This window comes from Mastigoproctus giganteus, chromosome 6 (genome assembly GCF_048544385.1).
Source record: "Mastigoproctus giganteus isolate SK-2022 chromosome 6, ASM4854438v1, whole genome shotgun sequence".
Classification (NCBI taxonomy): domain Eukaryota; kingdom Metazoa; phylum Arthropoda; class Arachnida; order Uropygi; family Thelyphonidae; genus Mastigoproctus; species Mastigoproctus giganteus.
The window spans coordinates 29408309-29422654 of NC_143580.1; the positions used below are offsets into that span (position 1 = coordinate 29408309).

The 14346-nt window shown below is 37.3% G+C and overlaps 1 protein-coding gene across 1 annotated transcript in view; it reads right to left on the reverse strand.

Moving 5' to 3' along the window:
• The window catches only part of zip (myosin heavy chain 10), a 380860-nt gene that overhangs the window by 258833 nt on the left and 107681 nt on the right, over positions 1 to 14346 (reverse strand). Inside the window, exon 2 of the mRNA XM_090375898.1 lies at positions 9706 to 9862. Coding sequence (XP_090232024.1) covers positions 9706 to 9862 — 157 coding nt within the window. The remainder of the gene's footprint in view (positions 1 to 9705; positions 9863 to 14346) is intronic.

Consider the following 14346-nt stretch of genomic DNA (forward strand, 5'->3'; position numbering starts at 1 on the left):
ATACAAGCCTAACGTTCAATGTGAAATTCATGAGATGCACAGAAACAGGGTCATCTTTATAAAGGTGCATTGCGCAATAACCAGAAAGGTCTTAACCAAAAAATAAAAAGAAAAAAAAGTTTATATATATCTTCAGTTTAAAATTATTTTTGAAAGTTGATTACTTTTAATTTTTAAAAATAATTAAATCTGCTGAAGGAGGGAAATTGCTAATAAAACACAAATTGCGATTAAAAAAAATCACAGGGATCATAATCAAAATTGCAATTATACAAGGGGGTTTCAAAAAAGATTTGTATTCACCGAGTAGTGGTTGTGATAGAAACATGAATTTTTCTTTCATACCTTAATCTCTCTCTCTCTCTCTCTCTCTCTAGTAACTACACAAATTTTGGTTTCGATCTGACTTCCCCCCCCTCCCCTTCTTTGCGGTGGTGAATGAAGTGAAGTCTCACAATATATAAAGTGGAATACAGATTAGTGATTCGGTTCCTCTTACTGAAAAAGAAAAACACCCAAAACAATCCACGAAAAAAATGGTCACTGTTTATGGAGAAGACGGCCCAGGTTAGCGTTGTTGCACACTGGTATAAAAAAAAAAGGTAAAGTGCAGTCATTATCAACCCACTGCAGGATGAAGCCTCCTCAACAATTCATGCTGAGGGAAAATGGACCATAATCCGCCATTCTGGGTCCAGTGCGGATTGGCAGATCGACCGTATTCAGCAGTAAGGGGCTTGAACCCCGATCTACTCAAAGAGCGTGTGCTATTGTACTCCCGCTCCTGACCACTCGGCTACGGCACATTGGTATAAACAATGTCAAATGCGGAAGGACTTAAGTGCATAAAGAAATCCAGGACTCAACTACTGTAACAGAACAGTGTTACAAAAATTTGGCATTAAATCCTGGAAGATCGCCGTATTCGCGTCAAAGAACTAGCTGTATAGCTCTAAATTAGTATAGGGACTGTGGAGAACATCATCCATCAGCAGTTGCATATGAATAAATGTCTAATAGATGGGTTTCCAGACTTCTGACACTTTAGCAGAAGAAGGAAAAGGCATAATGTACAGATGAAATGTTGTCACTATGCCAGGACAAGAAACAGGAGTTTTTTCGCGGCTTGTCACCATGGATGACACTTGGATCCATCACTGTGATCCTGAAACTAAACGAATGTCAAAACTATGGAAGCATGTAGCATCACACCCACTCATAAAAAAAAAAAAAAAGGTGCTGGAAAAGTGATTGTCAGTTTTTTTTGGGATCAGCATGGTGTAATACTAACAGATTACCATCAAAGGGGCTGTACTGTGACGCAAGTATTATTCCAACCGCCTTATACAGCTACGTGCTACTATAAAAGAAAAAGACTGAAAAAAACTGTCAAAAAGGTGTGCGTCTGCTGCAAGACAATTCCCCTGAACATTCCTGACATGCTGCAATGAGGTGTGCCCATGAATGTGGGTTTCAAATATTTCCGCATCCTGCTTATTCCTCCGGGGTTTCACCCTTGGATTTTTTCCTCCTTCCTGCCCTGATGTTCTTTCTTCGTCGTAAACGCTTTTCTGCTGGTGATGTGATTTCTGCTGCCGAGTCGTGGTTTGAAGAGAAGGAAGACTTCTACAAAACTGGCCTGTGGAAGTGTATTGAGGGGTGGCAAAAACGTGTCATTTTGTTTGACGACTACATTGAAAAAAAAAAAAGTTTAATTTACGTTGTTTGCTTCAACCTTCTGTCAACTATTTTTGGGTGAATACAAATCTGTATTGAACTCTTCCCCCTCGTGGCCAATCAGTGGCCACGAGGAAGAGAGTTCAACACACTGAGTGGCCACTTTATTAAGCATATCTACTTAATAGCAAGTAGATCTTTTGTCTCTAAAAAAACAGCCTGCATTCGTATGGACTCAACGTGGTGTCAAAAGCGTGCCAGTGGGATGCTGGTTCATATTGACTCAACTATTTCTCACACTTGGTCGAAAAATTTCCAAGCAACCTGTGGCATCGATGGTAGGAGGTAAAACAGTTACCCCTGTTGTGTATAGGGTTCCTGTACAAGCCTTTGTCCGCCTCCGTTGGTGTCTCTCTCATGAACAAGCTGTTTCCGACCACAGGATCACTGTTGGCTGGATGTTATTTGGTTGTTAAACTTAACATCGAGACACCCAAGGTACAGTCTATTTGAAAAACCCCAGCTGGGTTTCAGTTTCCAAAATATTCATACCGGCACGTCTGGTGCCACGTTCAAACTCACATCTTTCTTCTTGTTCATTCTCACACCGAATTGCAAACATAACAGCATCTCGACGTATCTGCCCACCTGCCTTATAACGCACGGCACGAACAAGTGCTGCTGTTACTGAAGTTGTATCCCATTTAATGAAAAGTGTAGGCTTATGTAATAAAGTGGCCACTCGTAATACTGTATGCATAATCTAAAACAATAAATAAAGGGCAGTTATAATCAAAGACTACAACACCACCCTGTGTTTTATTAGTGACCCCTCCCAGCAGATATCGAAAGATATTTTGAGAAATCGCGCGATGTCCTAAAGAAAAAAAAAAAAAAAAAAAAGTTAGTTCTGCGTTTTCGTCCCAGAGCTGTCTACCCACATGGAAAAGAAGGCAGAATACTATGTTTTGAAAATTGCACTAGTTTTTTTTTTTTTTGTTGTCTCGATTAAATTTATTGAATAATAAATACACGCTTAATCGCTAAAACCAATACATAAATCGACAAAAGGCTATTTACAGAAATATTGTATTAATCGCCCGAATAAAAATTCGATTAAAAATGACAGAATAAAGATTTTGATGGAGGGGGGGACGCACTTATCACTACACCAAACCGATTAATCTTTAAAGTACTAACGTTTACTGGTATTTCAAGAATTACCGGAATAGGGGAAGGAAAATTATTTTCATCAGCTGGGGAAGAGTCAAAACCAATCGACTGCCAAAGTCGACAAAGACCGCAGCTCTGAAATATAACAACTGCGACTACTTTAGCGACGGTCCAAAAAAAGTAATTTTGTTAGATAAATTTCTTTTATTACTTTCTCCACACGTTCTCTTTCGTAAGTGAAATGATAGCAAAGTTTCAAATCTTTGCTTGGTTATAGCGGACCTTAAAGCTTTTTAAGATGTTTTTCGGAATGAAAACACTATTAAAAAACTTCCTAAAATGTGGCAAAGTTAAATGGGGGGGGGGGGAACATTCAAGAGCAACAGAAAAAGATCGGAAAATCCTAAATTACATTCTGCAGGTGGGGAGGAGAGAGATCACGAGTGAATTTCTTGCCAAGATGAAACTTCTGACAATTGCACAAAAGAAGCAAGCCTTTTCTTTTGATTGTGAAGTATTCTCAGTGGAGTTATATGAAAACATTTTCGCTTGTTTTCTTGGCAATGGACTAACGCTGGGGGGGGTTCGAGAAGCTGTGGTGTGTGTGTGTGTGTGTGTTTAAATTATGGTTTTATTTTTTCAATATAGTGGTTTGTACTTCAATGTATTTGTTTCATTTTCCATTCATTAATACCAGTTAAATAAAATTCTGAAACTTGCTCTTTAAGAATCAGAATATCTAGTCTCACCAGTGGTGTAGCTACCATGCAGGCAGGCAAGGCAATTGCCTCAGGGCCCAGCGTCTTTGGCTGTCTCCTCTTTTTGCAATTTTCATTAAGTAAGGGCCTGAACATGTTCTTTGCCTCCGGGCCTGAAAAAGGGTAACTACGCTACGAGTCTCACGAAAATATTTCAACAGATAATATTTATCTCAAGGTTAATTTTAACAACAATTATCTTTAATGATATGCTTAACGCCTTTACACTCGTGAACACGTGCATTGTAATGAAGAAACACTGCTTTCGTCAATTTTCCCCCCTTTAGATTTAATAGAATCGAGAACAATGTAATCACCGTTCATCGTGGTTTTAGCAAATCATATAAAATTATATATTGATAACGAGACAAAAAAATAAGAATCAAAACATAAAACTATTAATTCAACATTAAAAGGAAAAAATATATAAACTACAAAAAATTAAACGCAAAATATGTCGCTAGCGGTTTGTACATGCTGCAAAGTTGTATAAAAATGTTTCTAGATAATATACAAAATTATTTCTTTACTACATATTGGCTTCCTTTCATACTCGCTATGGTGTTATGGCCATATCCTCGCATACAGTTATATAAATTTTTTTAAAGACCTATCATCAAATTAAGCTGGTTGTTGTAGGGTTTAAGTGCATCAGCAACTAAGACCAAATTGCGCCGTATATAATTGTTGGTAAATTCTGTGGTCGATTTGCTGGACAAAAAACCCGAGTTGCCAGGAGAGGGTAGCATACGATTCTTCGCGTCACTGACGGGATTCGAACTTGGGTCTTTTCCAGCCGTTGTGGGGCGGACAGTAATTATATCAACTCTTCTACTCACGAGGACTATCAAATTAAGAATGTAGTACTTTGACAAGAACCACAATTAAAAATACAATTTAATACTGCAACCTACTGCAAAACAACTTCGTGTTTTGCATTTTGTTGGAATGACTGTCTCGAAAGTTTCAGGAAATTTAAAAAATAATAATAAAATAAAGCACGGCGTCTATACCCCCACAGAAGTGAGCTTCTCCTACATACCACTTATTACACCATTTACAAGTTGCTTAAAGATCAACGAAGCAACAGCACATTAAAAAAATAAATATAAAAAAGACGTCACTGAATTTTCTAACTTTAAAGATGTCGTGCGCGTTGTGGTAAGTAAATATTAAATAGATGACAATACCCATTTTTTTTGAAAAGCGCAAAACCCATTTAAAATTCAAGCCGCTTTAAAAAGATTTTAAGTAATACTGATTAGAAAATTTTCGACCATTTAATTTTGGAAAAGAAAACATGAATTAAATAAATAAAAAACTGTACGAAAATATTGTTAAATGTAGCGCATGTATCTATCATTTCTCTCGGACACTAAATCACTGTCCTGCAGCATGAGAAAATTCATTTTATTTATTATTATTTTATTCATTTTTCCTACGGTAAAGGAATAAACATGTTTTCTAAAAATGGCACTACTTCCGTATTAAGCATTTGGTAACCTAGATGACCAGAAGTGACCAAACACTGCAAATGTCATAATGCGTGTCTAAAACTTCCCAAAATGAATAAAAATTATTTCCTTTTTAATGGACGTGCAAATACTTTCGCTGCTGGGATATATCAACCGTAACAATAGTAAATTATAATGAGAGGAGAGGAAGGGGAAAAATTATCTGCTAGCGTGTTTTAACAGATATACCTGGACTTCATTTGCGACAATTATTATAATGGATGGAGCTGAAATTCAAGGCAACTTCCTGTTTAAGGTTCAAAAGTAAACATCTGTGTATGCTTGTCTCCATTACAGCATTCTACAAGATATATCCGCTTATTAGTTTTCCTTTTATCTCGGAAGTTTTGTTTGCTGAAATGTCATGTGATGAGATTTACTGTTAGCATTTACAGAACACGAAATAAAATGAAAAATCTGTTTGCGTTATCCTACGACGCTTCAAAAGCTTTTGAGAAAAAAATTAATAAAAATAAACAAAATCCTGCATTTTTTTTTTTTTTTTTGTAGTAAAATTCATGCGCCAAATTTATCGAAAAATTTATGAGGGCACCATCACAATACTTGTAAAATATACAACTTACTGGAGTGAGAAAATGATTGGATTACCAGGTTATGGATTAGAACTCTTTATTGCATACAAAACGCACATGCCGTACACAATACCCTTCACGGCTAAAAGCCAGGGGATTAATGGGGATCTTTAAGGCCGTGGAAGTCTAGCCAGTCGGATAAAAAAAAAAAAAAATGAAATCCGATACTGGGTTGTTTACATTTTATAATGTTCTTGTAGGCAGGGATCTTGAATTTTTCGGAATCTCAAAACCTCACCTCTGCTTTCTCCCTACTAGCTCATTTTATTAGCCATATGGTGCACGGAAGCCCGAGGCTTTTGCTGCACCAACCAAAAAAAAAAAAAAAGAGTTGAGAGAGAGAGAATGATATCCAGCCCAGGATCCTGGGTGTGCCAAACCCATACTCGCCAGATGTGAGCCCCTGGGGATAATATTAATATTTCTGTAAAATTAATTAACTTTTTCGCTGAATTTTAATTTTCGCCCATCACTATGAAATGCAGTTTTCTTATTGATGATCATAAAAAGGGTGAAAAGGTAGCAACTTGAATTATTGTCTATTCGACGGCATGAGAAGCAAGGAGACGCCACGCTCGCTGACAAGATAATGCTTCTAAATTTATTTAACATCCCTATGCCACAAGAATGGCAAACCGAAGGAAAGGGGGAACTTTACCGTCTATTTTTTTTTAATATTACGTTTAAATTACGTTCAAAACTGAGGTTTCCCTACGGAATCAAACCTTATTTTAATAAACGGGAAGATGTGGAAAAACGGAAATGATTAGAAGATGGATGTTGTAATAATGTATTATCTGCATGCCGATGAATCGGACGAGTATATATTGTCCCTCCCCTTGCTCCTCAGATAACTCCTCTAAATTTCTCCCTCCACACACACACACACTTCTGGAGCTAAAGGAACAAGTTTATAGCACACTAAAGTTCAGAGTGCTAATGGATTCTGTGCGCATATCAGCAACGCAGTTCTCATCTGAAAATGAATGTCTGTATGAAAAATTTTAGTTGTTCTTTTAAATAAAATAAAAGTTTAAAACAGTGGTTCTCAAACTTTTTGGTCTCAGAACCCTTTTACACTCTTAAAAATAGTTTTGACCTAGCGGACCGCCTGAAAGGGTCTCGGGGACTCCAGGGTCCGCGGACCACACTTTGAGAACCGATGGTTAAGTCATGATTAACGAAATATTAAGAAGAATTTTCCTCATTCAGTTTACTTAATTAGTAATTCAATTTCTTGTAAACATAATTAGATTTTTGTAACTTTCTCCTTAACAGTCTTCTATAGATGCTATACTAATAGAATATGAACGGAAAAAATGATAAATAAAAAATAAAAAAAAAAAATATATATATATATATATATATAAAATAATGACAATATAAAAGTTCAAAAATGAAAAATGTGATGAAACAGAAAAATAAGATACGTACAACTTCCCTTGAAAAATGTTGCAAGCCTTGACAGCAGATATCTGAACACGTGATATTATCGTTAGAATGCAATAACGGAAATAGTTTCGATCCGTAGCATTAGTTAAGGACGAAGCAGGGATTGAGGCTGTCTTCTGGATCAATAAAACTATTTCTAAGTTATAAAAGTAAACTAACTGAACGAAACAAACTAATTCAAAGCCGGGTTCGAAACACAACATTCCATTCTTCGTAACGTAAACGGTTGCACCGGCTGATAATCTCACAGCGTTTAGCAGCTTATAACACAGCCGCACATATATTTCACTCATTTGTTTCTCAGATCAAATACATACTGAACAAGGATGTAGCGACATTGTTTTAGAAACAGTTATATGTAACGATATTGTTTTCAAGTAGTGCTCACTTTTGTACAAATCGTGCTATGTTATTCACGTGATATACTATACAGTATTTAACTTCCAAATTAGAAGCTTACAGTATTTGTATATTTTGCCAAGTTAACAATACTATAAACACTGCAAAATAAAAAAAATAATAATAATAAAAAAACACGCACGTAGTTTTGTGGAATGATTTTTTTTTTTTAACCATTCAGAAGCTTATAACGATGCTGCGATGATAAGACACCATTAAAAAACATAAGTAAACAACTTGCAAAATTTTCATGGAACATTAACATGCATGACAATAAATTCTCAAGAAGCAAACGATCGACAGTTTTTTTTTTTTTTTTAATCCTTCTCCGGAAATGTAATTTCCGTCACGTCCGATAGGGAAAACACGTTAAAATGGCTTCTCCATGGGAGTTGCATTTTGTGTCAATCCAGTTTACAAAGACAAATTCGGTGATTAGTGTGCAACGTAACTTTCATGCACGGTAAACATACACGCACGTCAGGAGCGAGAGTGCAGTAGTAGCACGCACTCTTTGAGTGGACTGGGGTTCAAGCCCGTGACTGCTAAATACGATAAACGTTTGTATTGATGATTTATGGTAAACTCCACTGACCTGGTGGTCGTGCAGGAGTATAAACAAGAACACACAATGTAAGTCGATGAAACTGGTATGCACACACTTCGAAAGCAAAGCCTGTTCTAACAATGAGTTGAAACTTTCTGAAAGTTAGGTGTTTTATGCAATTGCACATCAAACATTTATAGCACTTTTTTTTCTCTTTTTTCTTTTAGACGCGTTAGCGCCTATTGTCTTCACCATGTCTGTTTGTCCGTCCGCATGTAACAAAGGGATTCCTAGTGAACGTATTTTCATGAAATTTTATATTTGGTTCATATAGAAATTTGTCGGGCCATCCCAAATTTCCTTAAAAATGGACAAACAGAAATCCAGCAAAGCAAAAAGAAATTCACAGATTAAATGTAGTTTTAATGTAATGTTGTTAGCTTTAGACAGTTCGTGAAACCATCGCGTGTAGACGTATCCCTTGTGAACAGATACATCGATACAGAGAAAAGAGAAAGAAATGTATAGAGGAAAGAGCAATAAATATTATATATCTGTAATTAAATTGAACGGCTGTTTCTAGAATGTAAAATTAGTTTAAGTATTCCATAAAGTTATAAGCTTAGTAATTAATTGATAAGAAGATAATGCTATTTACTTTTCACTTAAGTTAATCACAGAAGAGAAAAAAGTATACAGAATGCGCCAGAAATGTAAAGCACTACTTACATTACTTAACTTGAAATGGAAGAAATTATCAGATGTTCAGACATTACTTAATTAGAAAAATGTTCAATCAATATTACATTTTCAGTGTATGTTTTACTGGTTCTTGGAAAGCTTTAAGATCAATCAAAGACTGCTCTTTCCCCCCCCCTCCACCCGGACCACAGAAATCTATAAATGAAAGTATATTTCGCATATTGTTCCAGTAAAGAGTAGGATCGAGGACAAATTTTCAACCTATGTTCTGTTGGTCTTTGGGAAATTTTCAGGGTGAACGTGAGACAATCTCGAATATTCACACAGCAATAGGTGGGAAGAAAATACCAGAGATGTAGGAAGTGCAATGCACGATCACTGAGGCAGTGGTATCAGCTGTTACAAGGATTGTTACTAGTGAATCTACGCCTGCCTTGTCACACAACATCGAGGGTCTGCAGGGTCCACTGGAAAACTTTGGATGCTTCCCTTCCCGCCCATTTCGCAACAATAATAAATGCCAACATCCATTTGTGATTTTTTGTAGATAAAATTTTTAAATTTTATTTTTTAATCATCATATATATTAAAAATATATCAATAAAATACTAAAATATGAAGCTATTTGTGAAAATTATTCAGTGTATCACAAGACAAGTTGATCAAGAATCCGACATACTTTTGGGTAAAAAGGTAAAGTAAATTGACTACTTATCATAGTACTAACTCTTAACATTTATAACACGTATTCTCAAATATATATCTTTACACACAGTCGACTTTTTACCAAATTATATCATCACAGGCAGTACATACGCTCATCTTTGTGAATTAAAAAAAATGGACATGACAAATAAGACTAATAACATCAATAATTACGTGACAAATACCTTGTAGCATACTGCGATAGGCACCATCAGTAACTGCAAATATGTGGGGAGGCACCTCATGGCGTTTTTTGCCTTTATATAGTTCGATCACCTTCTCTGTATATATAGGCAACTTCTTATAAGGATTTACAACCACGCAGAAGAGGCCAGAGTATGTCTGAAAGGAAAGAAAATAAAGAATAATTAAGATTCTGTGAATTTAGTTTTTTTTTTTTTTTTTTTTTTTTTTAATAAAGAGGGGCATATCTAAGGAGGAACATCATAAAACAACATACGAGTTACAACACTTATTACAACTGACAAAGAATAAAGGATCTTTTATTTCCATGATGAAACATTCAGCAAGTACAAAATCGAGTGATGAAATCTTAAAATCTCCCGCTCAGACATTTTCTATTGTTCTGCTCTTCAACAAAAATCGTACTGGGAATGAATTACAGAATGTTCTTTCGTACTACAGAAGATGAAACTTAATAAACCAATATACGAACGGATCAATCCTCGCTCTACGTAAAAGATGTCACTATTGTTCAAACCAGGTCTCAAATTCGGAACAGCCATTACACAGTATACTCTGATTAGATGGAATTAAAATATCAGTATTTACCTTGCTTGTTAAATTGACATAATGCCAACTTCCAAAAGCAACTCCTATCAATTAACCTCACGCTACGATAACGAGCGGTCAGTTGATTAACCTCTATAAAAACAGAGGCCCTTTTTCTGTTCGATTTCACAATTAAGGAACTAATTATGAAATTCTCTCCTAACTTCAGTTTTCAAGGTTCTAACGAAGGCCAGTTAGGAATAGTTGGAATATTGTTTGTTGCATTCCTGTAACCAATAATGCTTTATCAAAAGTCGCGTTAGCCCTTGGGAGATCCAGAGCGATCGAAAACCAAACTTACAAATATAAAACAGAAGTCATCAATTGACATTATTTAATCATGTTATTCTTTAAGTAATTTATGTCATATGATTAAGGCTTAATAAACTTACAAATTTTGTCAAATGATGATAGTTTGAACCATCATCAATTGACATTTAATAAATAAATTAAATAAATTTTCTGTTTATATTCCGGGACGACCAAATGGTCAGAGGAGTTCACAAGATAGACATAATACAAGAAACAGCACCGTATTCAGCAGTCACGGGCTTGAACCCGGGTCTAGTTTCTTAAGTCCTAATTTCATTTCTATATATGGTAATGTGTTATTTTCCCGCGTAAGAAGTTTCCCGGGTAAAACGTTTTCCCGCATAAAAAGTTCGTGATAAAGAATGCACAGTATATTATTATAATGACGTTTTCCCACATAATACGTTTTTTTAAATATAGAAATTCTTTATTTTTATATTTAAAAATATTAAACATTTTGGTAATCGAATAAGTTAGGGCTAAGCTTCATTTTAGTTCGTAGTAAATCACCGAAGTAGGTGAAATGGCATCGGTCTCATATCGTGAATGCCTTCACAATGAGTTACCCTGATATTGCACTACTTCCAATAAGCAACGCTTCGCCAATGGAGAAGACTAATTTTACTTATTCTCGGCGGATAATCCACTGGCAAGTGTTGCATATTCGAGAATCCAATATAGAAGCGTTGCTTATTGTAGGTCTAAGCCAGGAGTTTCCAATCGTGGGCCATGGCTTACTGGCGGGTCACAGCACGTTTTCCAAGTAGAAACTGGCCAATTCTTGTCTTTTTTTTTTTTTCTTGACAGGCATATGGCTACACCATTTTCGAGCTGTACCTAACAAAGATGGCAGAACAGTGTATGACTCATGCAACTTGCAGTCATACCATGTTCAGCGTAGTGTTCGGTTTCTGGCAGTTGCCGACAACTTATTCACTTGTTTTGTGGCGCGCTTGAGTCAGACGCGCGTGTTACTCTCTCATGTTTATCTCCTTCCAAGACTATTTCTAGGTAAGTTATCTTGTTCATATATTTCATGGTAACAACTTCTATAGTGAAGAACATAGATACGTTATAACATACACACAGTATAATATGGTGAAAAGATACATAAACGGAGTCGTCCCTCAAGTAGCATCGATTCATTGCATGCTGATAAAAAATGTAGGGGCCATGCTACTCAAACTGTTCCTGGATCTGAAATCCGATCTAACGGCTATGATCATGTCCATTTTTTCTATTCCCCGCATTTTTTTTTTTTTTTTTTTTGTCTTGAACAATACATAAAATTTGGATTCGCATCCTTCCATGATCTGGAGAATTAAAGGGACAATGCGTCCTGTGCCAGAAAGTTCTCGGAAATCACTCTTTGCGCCTGTTGAAGTTCCATTTAGAAGAAGATGCATCCACAACATCAACATAAGGATGTGGACTACTTCAAGTGAATGTGAAGCGCCAGCACTTGGATCAAAGTGGAGCATTGTTTCAGCAAGGCAAGAATCTTATGGAGGCTCCTTATGCCGTCAGCTTCCCCATTGCGCAACAAAAGAAACCTCACACAGTCAGAAAGACTGATCAAGCCATGTGGTCTGAAGATGGCTCGTATTCTGCTTGGAGAAGCTGAAAAAAAAAGTTCAACAAAATTTCTTCGTCGAATAATACGGTTCAAATGCTGACTTGTCTGGCGACATAAAAGTACAGGTGATTGCTGAAACCAAGACACTGCACATTTGGATTGTTTTCAATTCAGTTGGATGAATCCACAGATATTTCATTCTGTTGCCAGCTTCTTGTCTTCGTTCGGTATGTGAAGGGAGATTCCATCAAGGAAGAATTCTTATTCTGCTGTTCTCTCGAAAGAAATACCAGAGCTGTGGATATGATGGAAATAGTATGAGTTCTTTGACCATGAGTGACTGAACTGGCACAATCTATGCGCCATCGGTGGAGTGTGCACCGATGGCGCCAAAGCTATGCTAGGAGCAAAACGTGGCTTCCAAACGCTTGTTCGAGATCGAACTCCAGGCATCATTGGTATTCACTGATTCATCGGCAAGCTCGTGCTTCAAAAACCCTTCCATCTCATCTTCAGATGTTCTTGAACAAGTCATAAAAATTGTGAACTACGTGAAAAGCAGTGCTTTGAATTCGACTATTCCAGCAATTGTGCACAGCATAAAAACCTGCTCTACTACAGCAAGGTGCGCTGGCTATCAAAAGGCAATGCTGTGGCACGAGTGTTTGAACTCCGGGAAGAGTTGCAGAGTTAGTTTCCTACAGATGCAAGAAAAGCACAAACTTGAAGCCTCCTTCCATGAAAAGCTGTGGGTCTTTCGCTGCGCATACCTTGTGGATATTTTTGATCAACTGAACAGACTAAATCTAAAGCTGCAAGGAAAGGGAACGACTATCATTCAGTTCACTGACACTCTCAGTGCATTTATACAGAATGCTTGAAAACTGGAAACGAAAGGCTGAGGCAGGGAACTTTGCCATGTTCGAATCTCTTTCAGCAGTCACTATTAATGAACCGTTGGATCCAGGCGATACAAAGGATGTGGTGACATCTCAGCTGTCTCCGAGAAGAATTTCTGCAGTACTTTCCAGAAATTGGGAGAGAAGGACTGGCGCTCATGGGGAATCCTTTTCTTGTTAAAGTCAGTAACGTCCAGGATAACCTGCAAGATGAACTGATTGAACTTCAAAGTGATTCTGGATGCAGAGCTTTTCTTCCTCTATCTGTGAGTTTGGCCAAAAATGATGGGAAGCTACCCCAACATTACAAAGGATTGTCTTCAGAAGCTCCTGCCCTTTGCAACGACTTATCTTTGTGAATCAGGCTTCTCAACGTTGGTGCAGCTGAAGACAAAGGCTCGGAACCGCCTTGAATGCGAGGCAGATCTTAGATGTGCGCTTTCTACAAAGAACCTAGGATTGGGAAACTAGTGCAGAAATTCAGGAAAACTGGTTTGAATTTTTTTTTTTGTTTTGTTTTTTCATTCGGCAAATGCCTGCAATGTTTTGTTTTCACATAGAAATTGCTCAAATGAGAAAATTTGTTCCATTAAATACTTTTAAATTAAAGTTGTGGTTGTTATTACCATTTCTTTGATTTCAAAAAAATTGATCAGCTATGATCCCACTAGGCCATGACATACCAGGCCAAAAGAAAGTTGGGCCACATAACGAAAAAAGTTGGGAAACACTGGTCTAGGCTTATTCAATATCAGGGCAACTCGTTGTGAAGGCATTCACAACATGGGCGCCGGCAGAATGGGTACGTATGCGTCGTTTACCTGGGGAAGTGATGGTGCTTGGATGCACAGTGGGACCAAAACAAGCCGGTGGTGACGGGGTCATGCTTTGGGCGATATTCTGCTGCGATACCCTGGATCCAGTCATCCATGTGCCGGGCACTCTGATATCTACCACCTACCTAAACATCATTGCTGACCAGGTACACCCTTTCATGGCAACGGTCTTCCCTCTGGCGGTGCCGTCTTTCAGCAGGATAATGTGCCATGCCACACCGCCCGGATCGTTCGAGACTGATTTGCAGAACACGAGGAAGACTTTCAAGTATTGCCCTGGCCCTCAAATTCCACATCAATCCCATCGAGCATCTCTGGTTTGTGTTGGAACAGCAACTCCGATCTGCAGCGTCTCAACCACGGACCTTACAGGAGTTAAAGGATCTGCTGGTTACGTGTTGGTACCAGATA